Source organism: Ischnura elegans, chromosome 8, assembly GCF_921293095.1.
Source record: "Ischnura elegans chromosome 8, ioIscEleg1.1, whole genome shotgun sequence".
Taxonomy (NCBI): domain Eukaryota; kingdom Metazoa; phylum Arthropoda; class Insecta; order Odonata; family Coenagrionidae; genus Ischnura; species Ischnura elegans.
In genome coordinates this window covers 59,160,972-59,183,728 of record NC_060253.1, presented here as the reverse complement: position 1 = coordinate 59,183,728, position 22,757 = coordinate 59,160,972, and the positions used below count along the sequence as shown (strand labels likewise).

The following is a 22,757-nucleotide window of genomic DNA, read 5'->3' as shown; positions in this document are numbered from 1 at the left end:
AAAATAAAACGAACTTTATGATAACGGTATTAAAAAATCTTGTCTATATTTGAAGCGTCTGGGGGAGGGGGGGGGGAGCACGTGCCCTCGTTCTTCCCCCTTAATCCGCCTATGGGTACCTATAGGTACCCATACTACAAACTATACTGTCTCGTGCGTGAGCAAATGATCGAAATGGCATTTCCGTGCAGAACGACAGCAGAAAAGTGAAAGAGTGTAGCATCGGCAAATCCTCATCACAGGAAAAGAAAATACATATTTGCGCTCACTGCACAATGCGACAAAGCATTGTGCAGTGCAGTCCATGCAGTCTTCTTCCATGTGCACAGGTGCAGTTGCAGTTTGCTTCTAACACTCATATATGAGCATTGTTCCAGCTTACATGGATATCATATCTTATGCATTACATGTGAGGTTTTATATGATTAATTGGTTAAGTACCCTATTCCTGTCTTGTCACGCATGGTCACGCCATGGAAGACGTGAAAACGGGATATTGACGGACGGTCAGCGCTACTAGTGGCAACTTTTGTAACCTGATTATAATGCGCGCGGCGCAACTGGAAATGTAGCGAAAACATCAGAATACTTCGCTTCATTCGTCCATGGTATTTCACATGGAAGGGGACCGTGCGAGAGTAGAGAAGAGCGAGGAGTTTGTTTTGGTTCATTATCCGGCGGAGAAAACCATTCAAGAGATTGTTTATCTGTGATTTCCTGAGGTTAAACTGGATTAGAAATTAAGTGAATCGTGAATAAATAATTGTAAGGAGTTGAGTACATAAGAAAATATGTTGTGTCGAGGCTGGGCTTCAAAATTTAAGAATGAAATGCGACCTTTTGCCGTTCTACTGAAGCACATGAGTGAAAACTCAACCACAAAAGGTAATACTTATAATTAAAAAGTAACTGTGAGCGAAAGGCACCACAGGTCACATAGTTTTTTCTCGAAAAAAGCTTGGAAGAGAGTGAAAAATTTTAACCCGTGTTACCTCTCCCTAGGACCGTGCAATAATTTGTATTTTTCTCACCTTTCGTCTCTATCAGGTGGGAGGGATCCAGGAGAATACTTTTTCAGTGATAAAGTGCAAGCTATAATGAGGCATTTGTCCCGGATTGATATGGATAAAATTTTTCGTGTTAAAAGGGAAGGGCAGAAAATTGAGACTCCCGAATATAAGTTTATGACTACCGAACAGCTGGACAAGGTAGGTTTGTCATTCTTTTTTCTAAATATAATGTGATTGAGAGGTTTTTAACAAAGGAATTCCTATTTAGTTGATGTCGGAGATGAAGCAGAAAGCTGAACAGAAGCTTCAAATGCCACCGGTTGTCAATGCTCAGGAGGATGTCAGGACTGTCTTATCTGTGGAGCCTAAGTTAAAAGGATATGACAGCTCGAAATACGTCTTTACCGACATCACTTACGGAATTTCTGATAGGGTAAGTTGGATAGAGTGTTTTTGCTTGCCAATCGGCTTTTGTTATCCCTTAATGGATTGATTAGCTTTGGCTTTAGCATTTTATTAAGCGATTTAATACTGAATTACTCTGATTATACTTCCTTTAATGTTGCAAATTGATTTTCCTAGACCTTTTCCTGCTATTCTGTAAATTATGGTTTCCTTTTCCTGGCTCGTCTTCAACGCAGACAAACCACTGTTGTTTGTCATATCATTTCCAATTTACCAACACAATCTCTTTGTCCAGCTCTTTAAGTCACTGGCTGCTAACTATGTTTTCATAGTGCAAGAGGTCCCTCTAAGGTTTTGTTTTTCCTGTATCCTTTGGTGTACGACGTTTTGTGTACGAGTTCACTATAGTTTTGCTATTTATTGTTTACCACATTTCAAATATCATGATTTTTTGTCTCTTAAGTTAACATTATACAGTGTGATAATCTCTAAATTCAAGCAATGTAGCCTGTCCACTTACACACTAACTTGTAAGCTTTCTTTGAGTGTGCATTTTTCCTGGTTTGATTACTTTTGTGGTTTCTAATTCGGGTTCCCCCCTGATTTTCCTGTTCCATGGCAATAGTTGTTACTTTTTATCTCATGTTAATGAAAGCTGGGTCACCTCTCATTTTTAACAGTATTCTCTTAGGGGTTTTGACTGGTTGCCTTGTTTGGGGCTCCCCTGCAGACGAAACTTTTGTCTCTAGACAAAGGTTTCGCCTACAGTCAAGGTGGGATCATCAGGTCTTGAGTGGAATCCAGATCATCTTAGTATATGGTAATAGTCAGGTGTACTCTCATTAGCTGGATGGGAATTGAAGGTCTCATGTGTTGGAAAAGCCAACAGGAAAGCTATGTATTAAATACATAGTGTTTGGTCTCAGTCTTCTTAGAAGTACTTGAATATGACTGATATTTCATTCCATTGAAGTTACAACGCCAAATTCTGAAAGTCATTGTTAGCCCTTTTGGCACAATAGGAAACTTGTGTAGGAGTTGGCCTCCTGAAATGGGGAGCATGGAGGCAGGTAGGCTGAAAAAGGTCAGATGGCAAGAAAGTCCATTAATTAGGTGAGGTGATTTTGGTGATTTTTGGACCTCAACTCTCCCCCATTGGTGATATTTGGCTCGATCCCCTCCTATCCCACTTGAGATTAGATTGATTGTCGACGAGTTGACTTTGTGGGAGGCCATGGGGGTATTATCACGTGAGATTGTTCAAAATGCATATTTTCAGTTTAAATATGCTAATATATGCTTTATTTAATTGAATTTATATAAAATGAATTTGTTTACTTGATATTAAATAATTGGAAGCCATGTCACAAATTTTACATTACTACAATAAATATTATTGTTTAGAATTTGGTCATATTTTAAAAGGATATTTGGAATTTTTATGTAACAGAATTTTTGGAAATATTTTAATTTTTAATTTAACTCGTTTCGCTCAATTTAACCCAGTTTACTTGTAATTTTACTATGTTTCTTGCAGTAAAAAATTATCTTATACTTGCCAGAAACCCCTCTCCCACTTGAGATTGGTTGAGAATTCACAAAATATTGCTTAGTCTATGTGATGGCCTTTAACGGAGAAATTCTGTGGACGAGTAACTGCAGGCATGGTCAAGATTATCAGTGGCCATTAATGTCTATGATGGCCCTGGCAATCAATGACTGTGGTAATTTGTGTTGAAAAATTTCAATTGGTTTGCATTTGAATGGATAAGTTTGGCTATCTTGATTATTTAAACAGGATTACTATAATGCTTCACACTTTAACCCATGTTTAATAATTTATCTAAGATACTTAGCAGCAAAGCTCAGAAATAAGAATAGTCCAATTACATATTGTGTTTCACCTCTGAATTTTAATGCATAATTTATTTCCTTCTTTTTTGTTCATTCACGAGAATTTATTTATCAATAAGAATTCAATCTGTATATCAGGACCGAGTAATCGTGGTGAGAGATACTGATGGCACCCTGAGGAAAGCAGATAGAGAGGAAAGACATAGAATGAATCAGCTGTATTTCGAAAGACCTGGAAGAAGTTATAGTAAGCCAAGGATGTTTGAAGATGAGTATCTTCAGGTAAATCCTTTCTAATGATTATGATTTACTCACAGCTTTGTTTGATAAAATTCGTATTTTCCACATTTGGTTTTTGTGGGTTGTACCTGTCTCTCCACTGACTCTGACTCCACTTCTCAGCTTTTCCCTCTAAAGAAAGAACAATAATTCTCCTTGTCACCGTGTTACGCATATTGTAACATATGTAATATGAAGAGGATCTTTTTAAGTATTGCCAGTGCGAAAGTTATTAAACAAGTGATATGGCACCAAGCATCATACATCTTTTTGTAGTTAGCTGAAAAAAGGCACAACTATAGTCAGACATTCCCAGTACACCGTCTATAATTGATGCCTCTTGCATTCATTGGCTTCAAAACCTATCAATTTACAATATGCTGAGTTTTTAAAGGCCTAAGGTACTTGAGCCAAACTTGGTGGATTTTGATGAATTTTTGCATCTACAGTAATCATTCATACTTAGTGCTGGGCCATATTTTTCCCATCTTGTTGTCATACAGAGCTCTATCGTTTGGGGCCTCATGTATAAATATCATATTTTCCAGGTCTATTGACATCTGTTGATGTTGCTATCGAGTCTACTGTTGTTCTTTTATACCAGTGCTAACTAAGATATTTGTTTACCTTAACTTACATATTTGTTTGTAATTAAGTAATTTCCGGCCTTAGTAGTGGTGGAATTAAGAACTCATTTTTGAAATCGAAGGTCGTGGGTTCGAGTCCCACCTGGAATGGAGGTCCCTATCCAAGACATGGATGTTTGTATTGTTATGCATTGTTGATGCTCATAACCCCGTCGTAAAAGACTGTTGTGTACTGTTTGCGGTAATTCAGGAATAAATAATTTTGCTATAAGAATAATTGCAAAACAATTACCGGCACTTGCTTCTAAAGACCATGCATTTGTGGCTGCGTGTCGCTTGATTTGGAACAACGTGATCGCCTATTTGGATCACGTATTGTAGGGGATTGGGAAGATGTGTCTAATTGCTGAGAAACAGCCGCAACTGTATTCCAGATGCCGTGCCATGCAGTCACATTTTCAAAGTTGCACAAGAGGCAGTCGTAGCAATGAATATACTGACATATGAATATATTCTATGAACATACCGACCATCTGCCACATTTGGAAACTTAAAGTTCTGGCACATGACCTTGGGGAGCTATTGATCCTGCCCTAGATGGTTGATAGGTAGCCCTGTAGATGTGTAGACTGTGTGAGTCTTCTCCCTGCACAAAGCTACGCTCACCTTAATGTTGTGGATATTTCATAGAATCCATGCCCACTAGCCAGGTAGCCATTCAGTTGGGATGTACCCAGGGATTTAATCAGTGCGTATTGTATTGGTGATGCTTAGACTTTTAATAGCTAGACTCTATCCAGTTGTGCAGAACCATGATTAACCCTTTCACGCCGGGCTCCTTCATGGAAAGCAACATGCATTTTTAAATGCAACATGTACGTTTTTAGTTATTCTAACTTATAAACAAATAAGTGACCATGAGCACCTTCCTTGAGTGGGACATTAAGTGCCGGAATGCGGAATGGGCCGATATAATCCCCACACGGACAATGAGAAAGGGTCGGACCTCTCGCGCCTAGGGACCCACTTGGCATGTGAAACGCGTGGTAGGGGTAAGGGCAGAAGATAGAAAACCCAAGATTGAACTAATAGAAAAATAGGCACCAGTTTATTTAACATAAATTGAACAACCCAACAATTTTGAGAAAGGCGATGCGACCGGGAGAGGGACAGGATGGGATAAGGGAGGCGTTGGCAGTACCTGCGAGTAGTCACCAATCTGCTGGAAGAGGCGTCGCGTCGCTCCTTGGAAGTCGCTCCTCGCCGTCCTCGCACGAGGAGAAACGTTGGCAAAAACAGCCCGGGGGCAGGGCCGCAGGTCCCTTTTATACCACTGCCCACCAGCTCGGCCACTGCACAGGCACTCGCCTGAGTCAAACGCAGTGGTGGCACAGGCACTCGCCTGAGTAAAAGGTATATTCGGCGGAATGCATCCGCACTCCGCAGTCTTTTCCACTACTCCATCAGAAGGCCCATGAGTCATGGACGGCTCACATGCTTGACCACAAAGCCACGAAAACTTGGCCGTCGGCCTTTTGCGTCGGAAAATTCAAGGCGTGAAAACTGAAAACACGGCCTTCGGCCCTTTGCGTCGGAAAATTCAAGCTGTGGAAACACGGCCTTCGTAGGGAAAAGGGTAAGTACATATGTTATTCATGGCTGTGTTTCCAGTTTTCTTTTAAAGAAATTTTTCGTGTCTAGTACATACATACTTTCTACAATCTTACTATCATTTTTAAAATAAGTAATAAAGAGAGAGTATTTAAAAGTTTTCCAATCCTCATGTCAGTCTTCTATCTGCAACATGTTGGGGTCAAGTATGCAGGTCCAAATCCCACTAGGGCAAGACGAGTCATGTTTGCCTTGCATCGGTGAAGCATATCGCAGTTTCTAACATGGAAATATAGTATTATAAGAGTGACTGTATGTCCTAATGTTGACAGATGCAATAAGGAGAATTTTTGTCAAGAGTAGGAAAAAGTTGCAGCAAGCAAAGACCAATTAATTAGACAGCAAAAAGTTTTGTTTTTCATTTCATCAGAAACCCCATCTTTCAATTGTGCCCTGTAAAACTGAGTCATAACAAACTGTCTGACAGGTTTATATTTATTGTGTTCATGGAATGAATTGTTGCTAAGTGACTACTCCTTTTTCTATAAATAATATTTAGCCATTTATTTCTTAATTTTAGGATCTACTGAAAAGGAAAGAGTATGAATTCATCCTTGATCGAGCTTGTGCACAGTTTGATCCAGATGATCCTGATTTCGTAAACGTGAGAACAGCAACGTATGATCACATCAATCAAGCCAAAGAATTTGATTCACTTCGTTCAACTCGTCATTTTGGGCCCTTGGCATTTTACTTAGCATGGAATAATTCTATTGATGATCTTTTGATTGACATTCTGAATGGTAGCAGGTAACTCATCTTTTTTTCTTCTTTTTGTGGGCGTGGAAAATGTTAATTCAGTAGAAACATTCAATGTCTTTTGATGCAATTATTGCAGTGCGTTTGTACGCAACCATTTCATGTGAAGCGATGGTGTAGCATGGCACTGCATGTTCAAATTTCTTAATAATTGCTAATTTTGTGTCCTCTGGTATAATAAATTAGGCAAAAATTTATGTTATTAAATTTATTGAAAACTTCAGGAAATAAAATGAAATGACATTCCTGAGTTTCCTAAGGGGTTTTATTTTTGCCCCCTTGTACATTTGGTCAAGTCTGCATGACTTAAGTGTAGCCTTAACCAAACTTGATTATGGTCTGCATCTTTATCTTCAAATAATATTCAACTATTAATTTCTTGATTCTAGGATTAACTGAAAAGGGAAGAGTATGAATTGTTGATTGAGCTTGTCCTCAGTTTTATCCAGATGATCCTGATTTCATATTTCTATCATAATTTCCATATTTGACAGCATATAAGACGCACTCTCATTTCATTATGGCATGCCCTAGAAAAAGAGTCTGTGTGAAGGCACGGCACCCCAGCAACTTAAGTAAATTCCTTTTAGATCTTATAGTATCATATTGTAACAACACAAGGTCGCTGGGTGGTTGCGAGAGCGAGGGCACGAGCGGTAAATAAGGGTTTGTAAAAGACGGAACCCATGTGCGATAGAGTTTACCTGGCCAAGACTGACGTGAGCGAGGCGGTGGAGAGGAAGTCAGCTGAGCGACCGGCGAAGAGAGGGGAAGGGAGAAGAGAGTGAGGCGACGGAGGGGAGTCAGCTGAGAAGGCACGGGAAAAGAGGGGAAGGAGGAGAGACTGGTTGCCGCAACAAAGGGAGAGAAGTTCTGGCTCTCTCTCGATCGCTGACTGCCCAGCAGTAAGGAAGTCGGTGGCATGCTATGCCGGCGGCCAGACAGACAGGCGGCAAGACGACCGGGCAGTACCAGTAGTCAACTTCAAGGTTCCTCCAGAGACCTCAGCCGGGGTCACCTCACCTGTGACCGACGTCCCGGTGTCTCCCAAACTCCAGCCAATACCATCGGACCTTCCAGCCTACGTTGGTAAACTCTATCGCACTAGGTCACTGAAAATTGATTACAGAATTGGGGTGGGCTGGGGTGAAGCATGGGTTTTCCGTCCTTTTAATTTTCGTTGGGTTGCAATGGCACTTTGCTTATGTTTCCGTGCTTTAGCTCTCGTAATCTACCCGCAACCGAGCTCAGCCCATGATTTGGTTAGTTTTGTTCAATGAGGGGATTCTTTGTGGCATTTTTTCTTTTTGTTGTTACGTATAATATCTATTGGATCAATAAATGGTTATGCTAAAACTTAGAGTCTTTGTGCATCCGCTCCTATACCTGCCACGTGTTTCAAAGAGAACCTATTTCACGGCCCACCGCCGGCGACGCTAGCCCGGCATATTAGTTTGTAGTTTATTGTACCGGAGGTTTATTGTACGGTTACGATATAAATCAAAGAAAGATGTCAAACGAGCTTGATCATATAAATATTATCAAGCTCATTGGATATCTTGCTCCCAACTCCTTCCATATTGCAGAAGCGAGCAAACTATAGTAATAAATAATATAATTAATAAGTAAACAATAAATAATATCACATAATATTAATGGGCTTAATAATAACAATAACAACTACAACATTCTTCAGTTGGATAATAAATATATATTAGTAAATATAATGGAGTCAGTGTTGACCATTAACTAATGGAGATTGCACCTTCACATATAAGACGCAGGTGATTTTTTTGAGCTATTATTTTGGAGAAAAAGTGCATCATATATGCCCTCAAATGTGGTACCTCTCCAAACCGAAGCATTGAGATCCCTTTATGTGCTCCACTTTGTTCTAGGGAACTAGGGAAGATATAGGGTTCAGCTCAAGAGCTGAGTGAATACAGCATACTCCTGATTATCCTGCGGCTGCGGTATATCGGTGTTGTGGATTATCCGTGCATGATTTTCACTCTCGCTCAATATTTTCCGCGATCTTTAGAAAAGAAAAATCGGATGCAAAATCACTGGAATTACTGCTAATTAATGCTAGGATACACCGGGCTTATTATTTCCATTAGAATCCCCTTAGTAAAACGGAATCAATCGTGTCCTAGCTGCATTCACGGGAGCTCCGTGTTCCTGTTTTCTGAGCGTCGCAGTGCGCGAACGCACTCCGTGATCATGGACACACATCCTGCAGCAGTTGCAACCCCAGCAACTTGTGCGAGACACGTGGCGTGGTGCCTGAAAGTGTTGTTTCCCGCGTTGCCCAGTGGTTTTGAAGCATTCATGCAAACCACTTTTCTTGATCCATGGTCATGCAGCTGTGGATGCTTGGTTTTCGAAACCAGGTCTTATATGGAGCCCTAATAATATGAGTAAAACCTTATTATTGTCGCGAAAAAGATCGCGGGCTGGCAAAGAAAGCTCTCAATGAGTCCGGGAAGCACACTAAAATAACAGGAAACTTAAATCGAAACTTGAAGCTTTTACGCGGTCGAAGGACTCCATATTAATGATGAAAAACGCTTTGTTACTTCCACAAAATTCACAGAGTTTCTATGTTATTACTGGTTTCGGCAATTACACCATTTTCGTCTTTTGTTTTTAAACTTCTTTATCAACTTTCCATAAACTACTTTCTTTTTCTTATTTTTAAACTTCTTTATCTTTTCACACCAAATACTCCATTTCACCAGTAAAGGAAGAAGGATGGACGCCTTGGAAATTCGAGAAATAGTCATAAATGGAAACCTTGTTAACGACATAACCTTTCCCAACCCATCCCCCTTATTACTCATCACCATCCCAATTCCCCGACCCCAACAACCCACCTGACAAACTGTGTCCCCCCCCCCCCCCCCCTCTCTTCTTATCCACGTATTACCTATCCCAGCTTGAATCCAAACCTTTTCCCCCACATTAATAACCACTAAATATATATATATATACCTGCCCCCGCCATATATTGTATGTATTTGAAAATGGTGTAATAGCCGAAACCGGTAATAAAATAGAAACTCTGTGAATTTTTTGGAAGTAACAAAGCGTTTTTCATTATTAAAACAGAATAACCGTATAAATAATAATATATTGTTTTTTTTACATAAATCATGAACATTACTAGACATTTAAGTGAAAGTTTGGGTTATCTGTGTTTTCCTATTATTCGTGCCGTCTCTCCTCATCATTAGCCCGGATAACCAGGTGTCTGCTGTATTTCATTGAATGTCAACCCACTTAGGATTGGAGCGAAAAATTTCTGAGAACCCTTTTGGCACTTCAGGGATTACATTATGTGAGACTCCAACCTGGATGTCAGAAAGTTATTCCTTTCCCCATTTTAACATAAAATAATTAGCCGCTAGGAATGTTGTGACTAATAAATTTCATGCATGAGAATGTTTTTCTTTCTCTCCTCATAGAATTAAATTTTTTCACTCCAATATTGTCTTATATTCTAAATTTTTCTGTATTTTTTAAACTTTTTTATTCCTCTTCTTTCAAAACTTCTTTATATCTATCGATTTTTTCTCTCGTATGCTGGTCAAAATGAGTTGCTTATTGTTGTACATTAATTATTCACTTAGAGTAAGAATTCCTAATTTAGCTACATAATTCTGGTTTTCAACTTTTGCAGACTTGATGAAGCTGTGTCCTTAGTGGAACTAAACCATGTCCTTCATCCGAACTTGAAGTCAGCAAAAGTCAATAAAAGTGATGGAGACATTGAATATGTAAAAGTAAGTCCATATTATTTTTCTATACCAGTGGCTTTGATAGAATAAGTGAAACATGTACTATGTGAAACTAAAAATGTGCATCAACATTAGATCATGTTGTTTTGATTATTAATGAGGATTTGCTAGTTTTGGAAGATTTTTCGCTGATTTATGCATAGCTAATGGTTTAGAAAACAGTTATCCAGTGACATAGTAGTAAGTATGTTTATTCCGTCATTTATTCATGGCACATAAAGAACTAAGATTAGAATATTTAGAAGTAATAATTTGTATTAATTACTTATTCTCTCTTGTTTAAACAGCTGAAGTCAAATTCTGAGATAGATGCTTTAATACTCAGATTATGTACATATATACAGTCGGATCCGGATTTAACGTCTTCGCATTTAACGTTTTTCCGCATTTAGCGTTTATTTTTTAGGGTCCCGATTCATTCCCTATTAGGGCAATGTAAAAATTATCCGTATTTAGTGTTTCCGCATTTTGCGTTTTTCCGGATTTATGGTCGTAAAAATTTTTCCCGCACAAGATTTTTTTGCCCGATTTAACGTTTTTTCATGACGGCTCATGCAAATGAATATCCAAATCTTCGAATTTCTGCTCATCAACAAGAAGAGTCTCACGAAAGTTTACCAAGAGTCAATAGAATCTCCCGGGAACGCTTCTTCAACTGCTTTCTTCCGCGAATGCAGCGCTGGTACCTTCAACTCGCAAGCTAGGTGATTTGTCTTCTCTTAATGTTTCGCTCCCCTTCTGATCCAAACACCAGACACTTTTTGTATCAGATCCGATCTAATGGAGCAAATTCATCCCTTAATAACCTCTAACTACCTTATCCTTCACTTAGTGAACTTCGATGATACGTGACGACTGATGACACGAGTTATACTCCTAGGGTCGCTACAATGATGGTTTCCTCGTAATGTTTTCAATTGACGGCTTATGCCCCTTTAAACTCTACTCTCTACGGGTAGTCCATTGTTAGCTCAATATTTTTCCAGTCGGCTACTTTCTCTTTTCAAAAGAGGCCCAATATCATTTGCGCAGTTCCCTAGAAGATTCTTCTTATAATCCATTCCAAGGTCAGTTTCCACCGTTTCCACGGAGGAACAGCGAAAGAAACGAGGAAGTGTTTCCCCTGTCATCAGTGGCGGATACAGATGGGGGGCGCAGGGGGCGCGCGCCCCCCCCCTTGCGGATCCGCATGTATTGCCGAACATTGCAAAACCACAATTGTAACTTTTTTATATCATAAGATGGCATTGTCTTTTACATGTTTATAATCACTTTAAATTAAATTTTCATATACTCTGCCTGTGATTGATCATCTTTTATTACGATAAAATTAAAGACAATTCAAGATATGTTGCGCCCCCCCCTTGAGTTTTTTCTGTATCCACCACTGCCTGTCATGATCGTGAGTGAAAGCATTCTTTCCTAACGGAACAACATTATTTTACATCGTAATTTAGATATCCCGGAGCCCATATACCGGCATGCGGCTGGTTGATATCGCTGCCGATTCAAAGATATTTATCTGGTGCTATTTTATGTCAAAGCGAATGAAAATCGGAGTTTTGACGAACTATCACGGTCCATGACTCTAAAAAAATCGCTCATGCTGGAAAAAATCACCGCATAATCACGGTAAAATAGATGAGCGCGGAAAAATACGAAAATCCAGCAGGAACCCCTAGGTGGTTGACTGCGACATCATAACTCGGACGAAATTGCCAAACTCCGGAGGCACTGACATTTTTTCAGATGAAATCCAGTTCTATTGAAGATTAAAACTTTTCACTTAACAGAGTTTAGCTATCCAACCAGATTTTATTAAAAGCTGCCGAGAAACGTTGAGTCAGAGTCAAGGTGATCAGCGCGCCGCGTACCTAAGCAACATCTCCCGGCTCCATTCGTCCTGTATGAGGCCGCGGATATGACAACGAATCTGGTGTTATCATCGAGTTGAATCACCATCGACTTGTACGCATACTAGAAAAAAGATTCTCCATTTTTGGATGACCTCGAAATCCAAAATGTGCGCACAGGAGGCTCATAAATCGCTCGTTTCGCCGAGGCAACAGAAAACGTTAAATTGGCAAAATTCAGTAAATCTCCCTTTTCCTAGATATTCGGTAGTTTAAAATTCGGGATTAGCGATCTTCTGCTGTCCCTTAATTTCACTCATCTTCATTGATGCAATGACGATTTTTTTGAGTACCTACTTACACCTTTAAAGGTGTAAGTAGGTACTAAAAAAAAAATAAATTCTTTCCTTACATCAATATATTCAAGTTTCCTGCTGTTAGCAGGTCTCTCTTTTGGTAGAATGCTCTCTTTGCTGGGGCTATTCTGCTGATAATTTCTTTATTGCTTCTTCCATCGCTAGTGATTCTACTTCCCAAATAACAGAATTCATCCACCTCTACCAGTATTTGCTCACCTATTTTAATATTAGTCTTGAATTCTTCTCTTCTGCTGCATACTAATGTCTTCGTTTTTTTGTGTTTATTTTCAATTGATATTTACCCATTACCTCACCTGGATATTAACCAAAATATTTTTCAAATCCTTTTCTGTTTCTGCTATAATGGCTATGTCATCGGCAAATCTCAGCATGCTAATTTTTTCTCAATAGATGCTGAAGCTTTCTTTTCATGATGTGGAATGTCGAAATGATAAATAAGGTTAATCTTTAATCATTGTTTTAATAATGAATGAATCAGGACCTCGTAAAGAAATTTTTAATTTGGAAATAATGTTAAATGCAAAGATGTTAACTCTTGCAGAAAAGTTTCTCGGGTTTTCCACCGGTTGATGTCGTCCATGTCTCCCGATGTTTCGATCTGCGACTTGCTGATCATCCTCAGGGGATCTTCCGAAGAGCGCAAGTCGCGGATCGAAACGTCGGGAGACATGGACGACATCAACCGGTGGAAAACCTGAGAAACTTTTCTGCAACTAATACGCCGGGAAAACCTAAAATCATACATGTTGACTCTTGATCATCTATGTGTGTATTAATTAGACGGTTCAGTAAGTATGGTCGGCAGGTCATCAAAGTGTTTCCGTTCTTTTTCTTTACTTTTCTAGGGTATTTTTATGTATCTATACATGTTGGATTTAAAACTGATTTTTATTCATTCCAAATAATTTCTATTTCAGGCTTATGCTGAGCTTGATTCCAAGAAAAGGAATGACGTTGAGCTCGCATTACAGAATTATGCTCAAAGACAGTTCCATAGTATTGAATTAGAAGCTGAAGAGTCTCAAGGTCGTTGATTTCAAATTTGTAGTTTGATTGTTGAATTTTACTGTATTAGAAGGTATGCATGTTAATTGTATGTATGTTTTGTTTAACATTTTGTATAGAAATTTGTCTACTATTTTATTAAAGATTGTGAATATGAGGACCCCAGGAAAATCTGTTCCATGGTTAAAGTTTCTTCCCTATTTTAAGACGCTTCTGTAGTCAGGAAGCTCACAGATATGTACCCATCAATTGAATAATGTCAGACCTGACCTCGTGGAATAACAAGTCATAGCAAGTAGGGGTCAAGAGTTTCTAATCCCCGCAAATTTGTTTGGAAGATGTGTGCATAAGGAATTCTCATGTGCACAAACTCTTGTCTCTTCTCCCCATTCTCTGACATAGTTTTTTTTCTTTGAACAAGGAATTGACAAATTTATATTCATATAAGAGCTGAAAGGTAGCTATTATGCTACACATATTACCCTTATAGATTATATTAGGCCGTAATTACCCTAAGTTTTGACATGGCCTTTCCCTTCCTACCACTGGATGCCTTAAACTGGGCCAAGAGCTCACTTAGCTCTCCCTCCTGCGATTTTTCCATCTTGTCATTGTCCATTCCACCAAGCTTGTCTTGCCATCATTGTGGTCCACCATATATATCCGTATAGATTCTCATGCTTATAAAAAGAAATAATCATTATGTGTACTGTGACCTATATTTGATGATATGGCCACCTATTTTCCAAGGAATCTTGGGTTATAATAAGGAATAGAAGCATGATTTTGCATAAGGTTACATGTAAAATTTATTTTTTATTCCACTTTATATCAATGACGTCATACAAAGTACACAGACATAAATAAATACATATTATTTTCCTTAAAATGCAACCAGAGCCCCTTCGGTGCTCATTACATTTGATATTTCAATAACAAAATACATGCATGAATAATCTGTAAATATGTACTTGGTAAAGGAGTACCACCAAATTGTTTCAGAGGTTTTATAAAACCAGATAATCATATAAACTTATAAAATCTGAGACTAGATACAAATACTGGCAGTTGACTCCAGGTAATAAAACCAACAGAAACACACAATGGTGGAGTGTTGTGCAGAAATTTTTTTACATCGTTAGGATGTTCTTGCCTTACGTTTTTTCTTGGCTTTCTTCGGCTTGATCAAGCATATACTAGTTGTTTTAACCGGCTCTCCAGGGCTGGCATAGTCTCTTGATATGTCAATAAGCTGTAATGAAATGAATTGATAATAATACATAATAGTAAATAAAAATCAAAAAAGAGGAAAATGAAAACAGCCCAACCTCTCTCACAACATGAATGAACTTTTATTTACACTTACATCTCTCGGTACCAGCCACTCTAAAACTTGCAAAATGATGTAGCACAGAGAAATCACTAATAAAAATGGCAAAACTCCACTCTTTATGTAACTGAAAGAGGAAAATATTTACCATTAACATATTATTGACTCAGCTTTTCATTTTTATCGTAATTTCCATGGTCAACAGAGATAAGATCAATAAATAGAAAATACCAATCAAATATACATTTGCATAATTAGAAAAAAATTGGAAAAATATGAATATTTTAATAAGATGTTTCCTGTAAGGTAATACCTTTTGAGTTGTAAACCCAATCTTCTAGTCGGCTCTTGGGAAACAATTTTGTATACATTTTCAGTTCTAGCAGCAATGTCAGTCCAGCTATACAGGCTGCTAACTCTTCTATGGCACTCTTCCGGGGGTGGACATTTTTTGGCCTTCAAATCACTGATGGCTGTTTCCAAACCATCCAATAAAGCTGAATAAAATAGAAAGGACAAACGTATTTAAACTTCACAAAAGTATCTATTATGTATGTATATGGTAGCTCCATTTTGGCTCATTTTGACTTTAGAAATGATCAAATTCAACAAGAGAAAAATGACCAAAATTTAAAACCTTTAAATCTGACCTTTTAAAATTTACAATGACTGATGCATACACAATTTTTAATGAAAAAAAAGCAAGATAAACATCATCTTATATCCAACAGAGTAGCACTCAATCATTAACAATCCCTTAGTAAATTTGCCTGATAACGGGGAAGACAATAAGTTTTCATATGCTTCATCAATTTTTTTATGAAATACACTTATATCCTTGCTTACTTTCATTTAATTAATAACAATTTTAGTTACCTGGAACATCTGGCTCTGTCAAGTACACAAGATCAGGAGGAAGAACTTCAGGGATACCACCAACTCTGGTGCTAACAACCTGCAAACTAAGAGAAATATATTGTTTTGTAAGAAACTACCTAAGTTTGTATCGCTGCAATACGCATGACAAGACAGATACCTAAGTCATAACTTCCCTTTCAGAAGCTGGACAAAATTTCCCTAAACATACATACGTATCAACTTGTAGCATATTGAAGCAGCATTCTTAGGGGTGACGAATTATGACTACATACAACCATTTGGCACTAGATTAACTAACTTTTATTCTTTAAGCTTTTTCAATCATAAACCTTAAATGACAAAACAATGACATGATTCAGCTTCAATGGGATAGTGTTTCATTTTAGAATAGTTGGTTACCTCTTAGCTAGTAGATATGTTGCACATGAATTTACAAGGGAATCCACAAAATAAAGCAAACAAGCAAATGCGATTGAAATTAATTTTACAATTGATTTACCATGAAACTGTTCATACAAATTACTTATGTACTAGCAAGTTAGTAGTGGCGTAGCCAGGGGGGTCTGGGGGTTTATATTTTGGGGGGGTCTGGACCCCCCCAAAATATAAAAGCACAATTATTTTCCTTCATAATAGAAATCAAATTATTGAAAAATCATGAATTTATAAAGTATTTTTTTAACAAATGAAGTATTTTCAATTGTGAAAAGTGTTAAAATCAGTTTAAAACCCACTTTTACTTACGAGGGTCATCCAGAAAATAAGTTCCGTTTTTCTTTTTTAAATCGAGTTTTTATTGAAAAAAATTCAAACTTGCAGGAAACGTTTTTGACAATATGCATTATTTTTCCACATAATCTCCAAAGACCTCGATACACTTCGTATACGGAGAAATCAGCTTTGAAATCCCCTCCTCATAGAAGCTTCCCGCCACCACCTTGGTCCAGTTGGTGACTGCTTCTTTCACTTCCTCGTCACTTGTGAAACGTTCTCCGGCTAATCCCTCCTTCATTTTGGTGAACAGATGAAAGTCTGAAGGGGCCAAGTTGGGACTGTAAGGTGAATGGGTCAGAACATCCCAACCGAACTGATCCAAAAGTTCCGTAGTGGATCGAGCGACGTGAGGCCTTGCGTTGTCGTGGAGAAGGCACACACCAGAGGTCAGCATTCCTCTTCTCTTGTTTTGGATTGCCCGACGAAGCTTCTTCAGAGTCTCACAATACCGGGAGGCGTTAATTGTTTCTCCTTGAGGCAAGAAATCAATCAGGAGTATCCGTTTTTGGTCTCAGAAAACAGAGGTCATGATCTTCCTGGTGGACTTGACAACTTTGAATTTTTTTGCACTTGGGGAGGTGGTGTGTTTCCACTGTATGGATTGTCTTTTGTTCTCTGGGGTATAGTGTGATACCCAGGTTTCATCTCCAGTGACTATGGACTTGAGAAAAGGATCCCCTTCCATTCTGTAGCAGCCCAAAAATTCACGAGCTGCAGCCACTCGTTGTGACTTGTGTTCGGGCGTCAGCTCTTTCGGAACCCATCGGGCGCAAACTTTTCGAAAATCGAGTTTATCCGAGACAATCTCATGAATAAAGGATCGTGAGATCTCAGGGAAACACTCATGAAATTCGTCCACAGTGGAACGGCGATCTCCGCATACAGCACAGTCGACTTTTGCCACAAGTTGGTCCGTGACAACTGAGGGTCTGCCTCTTCCACTTTCGTCCTCAAGTGAATGTCTTCCCGCCTTAAATTCACCAACCCATCTCCTCACCATTGATTCACTCATTACACCCTCTCCATACACAGAAAGAAGCTGTTAATGAATTTCAACCGATTTGAAACCACGGGCATGAAGAAATTGAATCACTCCCTGCACAACAACTCGAGACGGAACAGGCACCGAGGTGGCGGGACGCGACGTCGAGGACTCCATTTCAACGAGTTGCTTTGACTCTGTTTTCAAGGCTACTGAGCCTATCTCCCTCTCATTCTATTCAGAAGATTCCCCTCTTTTGTACAATGTAGCCACATTTGTCAAAAAGTACCTCTAGCGATCTACACACCAAAACGGAACTTATTTTCTGGATGACCCTCGTAATACCCTGTTTTTTTTTTAATTTTTCCCCCGGTTTTGGACCCTCCCCAAACGGAATTCCTGGCTACGCCACTGGAAGTTAAGTAAGGAATGTTTGATAACTACATGAAATAAATTTTCTTCTGATGTTTTCACGACTTAATTCCATACTCCTCACCACCATTTTTCTTGATGGAGCTAAAATAAGGAACTTCATTAGCATATTATGATAATGCTGAACAGGGGGGAAGTGAGGGGGGGTTTTGGGGGATAAACCACCCCCAAGAGCTCCGAGGAAATTGTAAGTTTAATCCATTTTACTTAACTGGATTAATATTACTTACAGAATAGTGTAAGGATTAATAAAGTATCCCTCAAAAAGACGTAAAACTCACAATTTTGAACAATTTATCCTAAAATTTATTTTCTGGGGGAGGGGCCCCACACCTTCTACTTACCCTGGTGGGTATTCCACACCCCCAGTATTAGTTGCACCTAAAACCCCCCTAGCGTTAATTCCTAGCTGTGCCCCTGATGCCAAATGCCATGAAGCTCATTCCAAATAAAACCAGTAGAAAGTTTAATAAACAAAAACCCTTGAAGCTTGCCATACATGAGAAATAAAACACCTTACCCACACGAGGCTGCTTCCACAATTGCCATGCAATATGCTTCAGTGAGTGATGTATTGAGGAAGATGTGGCCTTTGACCAAGATGTTTCTCACAGCACTATGTTCCTGACTACCAAGCAGCGTAACTCTTTCTTGAAGAGAACATCGCTCTCTAACCTCTTCAAGCAATCCTCTCTTCGGACCATCACCAGCAATGAGGAAATTAACCTGAAAGGTATGATATGCGATTACTGAAATCCATTTTTGATGCAATAAAAATCAAATCCAAAAATCATAGATAAAAACCCATTTTCTCACCTCGGGATACCTTGAGCATATTTCAGCAATAATTTCCACCATTAAATCAACACCTTTACGATACACCAAACGACTAACAATAACAATGGTAACTGAAAGAAAAAGTTGATGCACAATTACCTATAATGGCAAATAAAATCAATTTAATAAAAAATAATTTAATTACACTAAAAATATCTACTTCCGAAATTTCTAAGTAGCAGATAATGTAGATAATTCTCCTCAACAAACCGTGTAAAACAGTAATAATTCTTAACCCTTTTACTGCCAGCCCATTTCAGGTGGGATGTACTAAGACTGCCAAGGCTATTTTCTGGAATTAGCAACATTTCAGATTTAAAAATTTTTCAGCAACTTAATTCTATTTAGTATGTCTAGATTTTTTCCCCAATTCTTAAGATATATTTACATCTTATAACCATAGATAGATTATGGGGTTTTACATAAATTACAGCCGTTGAAAAGGCCACAATCGCGAGAAAAAGTGAAATGATTCGGGCCGATAAAAATGCCCCTGGAAGTTTTCGCTCAACCAGTGAGGGCCGATATATCGGCCTGGTGGCAGTATAAGGGTTAAGATATACAGCAAGGCCCCAGTCAAACACCATTGGATCTCTTTGGCATGCAAATAAGTAGAGTGAAATGTTTCAGCATTAAATTTTGAATGAATTGATAGCAACATAACCCAAAACTTATGCTAAGTGTACACATCAGGTGGAAGCTCATTACTTATTGCATTTCAATTTTATATGTTACTATCCTCAGTCTAAGGCTAAGCAATGATCTCCCACTCTTTCCCATGAATATTTTAAGACTCCTCCTTGTATTAACCAACATATCATTGACAAACTTATGCAGAACTCACAGTTTCTTGGAATGATTAATATGTATCAATTTAAGCGTAAGTTGACATATTTACATACTCACTTTTTTCAGCACTTCTCTGAGCTGCATCAGGTGTGAATACTGCAGTATCTACAGCATTAGGAATCACAGATACTCTGCTACAGTTGACTCGAGCACGTAGGACTGTATTCTCTTTCCTATAATGTATCCATATTATCCATCAAAGACAATAAGTGAATGTAGAATTGATGATAAAGTGAAATCTAAATCAATAAATACAGTACAATCTCAATAATCCAACTCATACGCAGCCGTGGGATAGCTTGAAATGCTGGATTATTGGATACATGCAGGAAACAAGCACAATGCAAAAAAAAGCTTTTTTAAGGTAAAATTTTGCAATTAAATACATAGCCTTAAACCGACTGTCCCTACTACTTAGGGTGTGAGTCATGGTAGATAACAAAATTAACAATAACAATTATGGTCGATAAAGGCAAAATAAAACCAACGTCACTATGACTCTGCAAGGAATATTTCTTTCCTCGATTCAGTGGGTCACGCAACCATAATTTCAAGCAAATTATGAACTGACCAACACATACATGCATAGTAATAAAATTAATAATAACTATTTAGTGAAAAACCAATTAGTTAAAACTGACGAAATTATATTCGCCCAAGGGAGGTCACCACCTGGTATACTGGACATGTCAGATTACCACAAAGCCAGAATGTACTGTGCGTACTCTAACTATACTTGTATGACATAAACAGGATAATAATGGAAATGACTCTGTGGGTTGGGTTGGGAATGGAAATGCAAGTTTCGTTGGAGGTTTTGAAGATATTCCGTGTGGTGGGAGAGTTATTTCATTTACCCAACAGCATAAGTAAAGAGGAGAATCAAGACCTAAATGAGATGGTCTGCATCCCTTGGCTATATCCATGCCAGACAACAACCTATGTTAGATATGTTATGCATCTTCCTGTTAGCCAAGCGCTAGATGACTGGAGCAAGGCTTGAGAATATACATCTATGAATAAGCCATAACTTGTCTGGATAGGACTTGATGTTCCTATGATAAAAAGAAGACAGCAATGGTAATTTCCACACTTTTAATGTCACAACTCAGCAACCGACCATGGTTTCAACACGTAAGTGTCATTTTCAAGGTACACTTACAAGGTACATACAACACTTACGTGTTGAAACCATGGTCGGTTGCTGAGTTGTGACATTAAAAGTGTGGAAATTACCATTGTGTTCTTCTTTTTATCATGGATATAAAGAACTTCCACAAAATTGAGCCGGATACGATTTTATACGTTCATGTTCCTACTTTTTGATATAAAAAAATTTCATTCATGAATAAATTCAAGTTAAATAAATCTTCATTTCAAGAGTTATTCCATTACAGATAATGATTACTGTGTAGCTGGATATACGTGGATATTTTTTTAATTCATGCTATAACCATGAGCAAAAATAAGTAAATATTTTGCATCACTAACGAACACTGAGAAAACCTATACGAAATAAAAATATTTCCCAAGATGCAATTCCTATTTAAATACTTTGACAGTAATTTCTAATGTTACGATTGGTTAGTTTCCCCTAGGATAAAAATGATAAATTTTTCGAAGGTTAAAAACTGGTGAGCTCATTAAAGTTTGTTTTGTCATCAACTTAATACCTTAAAATTTGGATAGATGTAAGTATTTAAATAATGGCCTCCCAACTCCTTGAAGGAGGAACTAGGATGGATCCATTACGAAAGGGGAAAATTTGTCCTTGAGTTATGAGGTCTTGAAAACGCAGAAAAAAACTGTAGACAGATGCGACAGTATCATCCCAACCTTTCACCAACAATAAGAAGTTTATGACTACAGTTTTTAGGGACCAAAGTTGCGTGTCACTTGCCTACTTCATAGAAAATTCCACGAAGAGGGTATTGCATAGCTTGCCCACACTTACGACCAGGAGACCAATCACATTTGAGAGAATAGCCATGAACACTTATCTTTTCAGTTATCATTTTCACCTAAGAACGCGAGTAGAAAACTATAAGGTGTCAATGCCAATGATACCCTTACCCTGTATGAGATACACAGATGCAATGATGACAGTCTGCCAAGGAAATTTCAAGGAATTTGTTAGTTATGACTGCAGATGCATCCGCAAAACCAAACAGTGAATGATCAGTGAAGACGGTCTGAAAAGAAGTAAAAAATAAAACGTAAACATAAAACAATACACATTCCAAAAAAGAATACGAACTTCATTATTTCCTTACCCGAAGTCCTAAAAGACGACCAATAATCATAGTTTCATGAGCCAATGCTGAAAAGGCCGAGTGACCATGAATGATAGTGATCCTTTCTCTAATTAAAATATAACGAATAAGTGGTAATGACCCAACCATTGTCGGCAATACACACTGATTATAAAATACTTTTACCGGTAGGTAGTAAACCTGTAAGAAAAAACAACAGGAGTTATGACGTTTCAATTTTTCCCTCTTGAATAACTTGACCAAATTACAAATTTAGAAATGCAATTTACCTTGAGACCGTTTGTCATATATCTTATCCCAACTCGGTCTCCATATGAATGGGTAAGAACAATAACTTTGTGGCCTCGAGCTATTAAACACTGAGATAGACTGTATATGTGCTCTTCTACCCCTCCCATGTTGGGATAGAAGAAGTCCGAAGCCATACTGTAAAATTATCATAAATTAGCTATCTTAATTGTATTAGCAAATATAATCAATGGAAAAATGGCTGATTAGGTTACACTCAGGGAATAAAAACAGGAGACATGGACATTAAATAGGTTTCTTACCATAGCCTGTGCCGCATTTCTTTTGATGATACACGGAGATGCCATGCTTAAAAAGTTACCACACCCCTGACAGAGGATGCATTGTAGTCTCACTTACATAGCATTCCATTTGAGCTCAACGTGATACATCCGCTTCTATGGTCTCTTGTCGCTCCAAAATTTTTTGTTTACCTTTTCGTCTTATCGTTTTCAGCTGTCCGGCAACTGTTTCGCCGGCGAGCAGAAGTTTCTTGACTCGGCGAAAGAG

At 38.3% G+C, this 22,757-nt stretch overlaps 2 protein-coding genes across 2 annotated transcripts; one reads left to right on the top strand and one right to left on the bottom strand.

Annotated features, from left to right (window-relative positions):
* The first annotated feature begins 600 nt into the window (after positions 1–600).
* LOC124163268 (28S ribosomal protein S22, mitochondrial) lies at positions 601–13,763 on the top strand. Its single transcript, XM_046540056.1, has 7 exons — positions 601–885; positions 1,048–1,208; positions 1,279–1,443; positions 3,408–3,551; positions 6,327–6,556; positions 10,248–10,350; positions 13,516–13,763. Exons 1-7 carry the CDS (start codon positions 792–794, stop codon positions 13,630–13,632), a joined length of 1,014 nt encoding a protein of 337 aa, XP_046396012.1. The 5' UTR covers positions 601–791; the 3' UTR covers positions 13,633–13,763.
* Positions 13,764–14,399: 636 nt separating this feature from the next.
* Positions 14,400–22,694, bottom strand: LOC124163266 (phosphatidylinositol N-acetylglucosaminyltransferase subunit A). The gene is made up of 11 exons (XM_046540053.1): positions 22,511–22,694; positions 22,229–22,385; positions 21,960–22,139; positions 21,760–21,878; positions 19,744–19,859; positions 18,817–18,908; positions 18,521–18,726; positions 15,810–15,895; positions 15,247–15,430; positions 14,970–15,060; positions 14,400–14,855 (listed from the first exon to the last, which is right to left on the bottom strand). Exons 1-11 carry the CDS (start codon positions 22,525–22,527, stop codon positions 14,742–14,744), a joined length of 1,362 nt encoding a protein of 453 aa, XP_046396009.1. The 5' UTR covers positions 22,528–22,694; the 3' UTR covers positions 14,400–14,741.
* Between the last annotated feature and the right edge of the window lie 63 nt (positions 22,695–22,757).

Bases quoted from the DNA above. Each gene is read 5' to 3' on its own strand.
- LOC124163268 (XM_046540056.1), top strand. From the start codon at position 792: ATGTTGTGTCGAGGCTGGGCTTCAAAATTTAAGAATGAAATGCGACCT. The intron at 1,209-1,278 runs GTAGGTTTGTCA...ATTCCTATTTAG, and splicing joins CTACCGAACAGCTGGACAAG to TTGATGTCGGAGATGAAGCA. The intron at 3,552-6,326 runs GTAAATCCTTTC...TCTTAATTTTAG, and splicing joins TTGAAGATGAGTATCTTCAG to GATCTACTGAAAAGGAAAGA.
- LOC124163266 (XM_046540053.1), bottom strand. The intron at 18,727-18,816 runs GTGAGAAAATGG...CATACCTTTCAG, and splicing joins TATGCTCAAGGTATCCCGAG to GTTAATTTCCTCATTGCTGG. The intron at 15,061-15,246 runs GTATTACCTTAC...TTCCTCTTTCAG, and splicing joins TTGGGTTTACAACTCAAAAG to TTACATAAAGAGTGGAGTTT.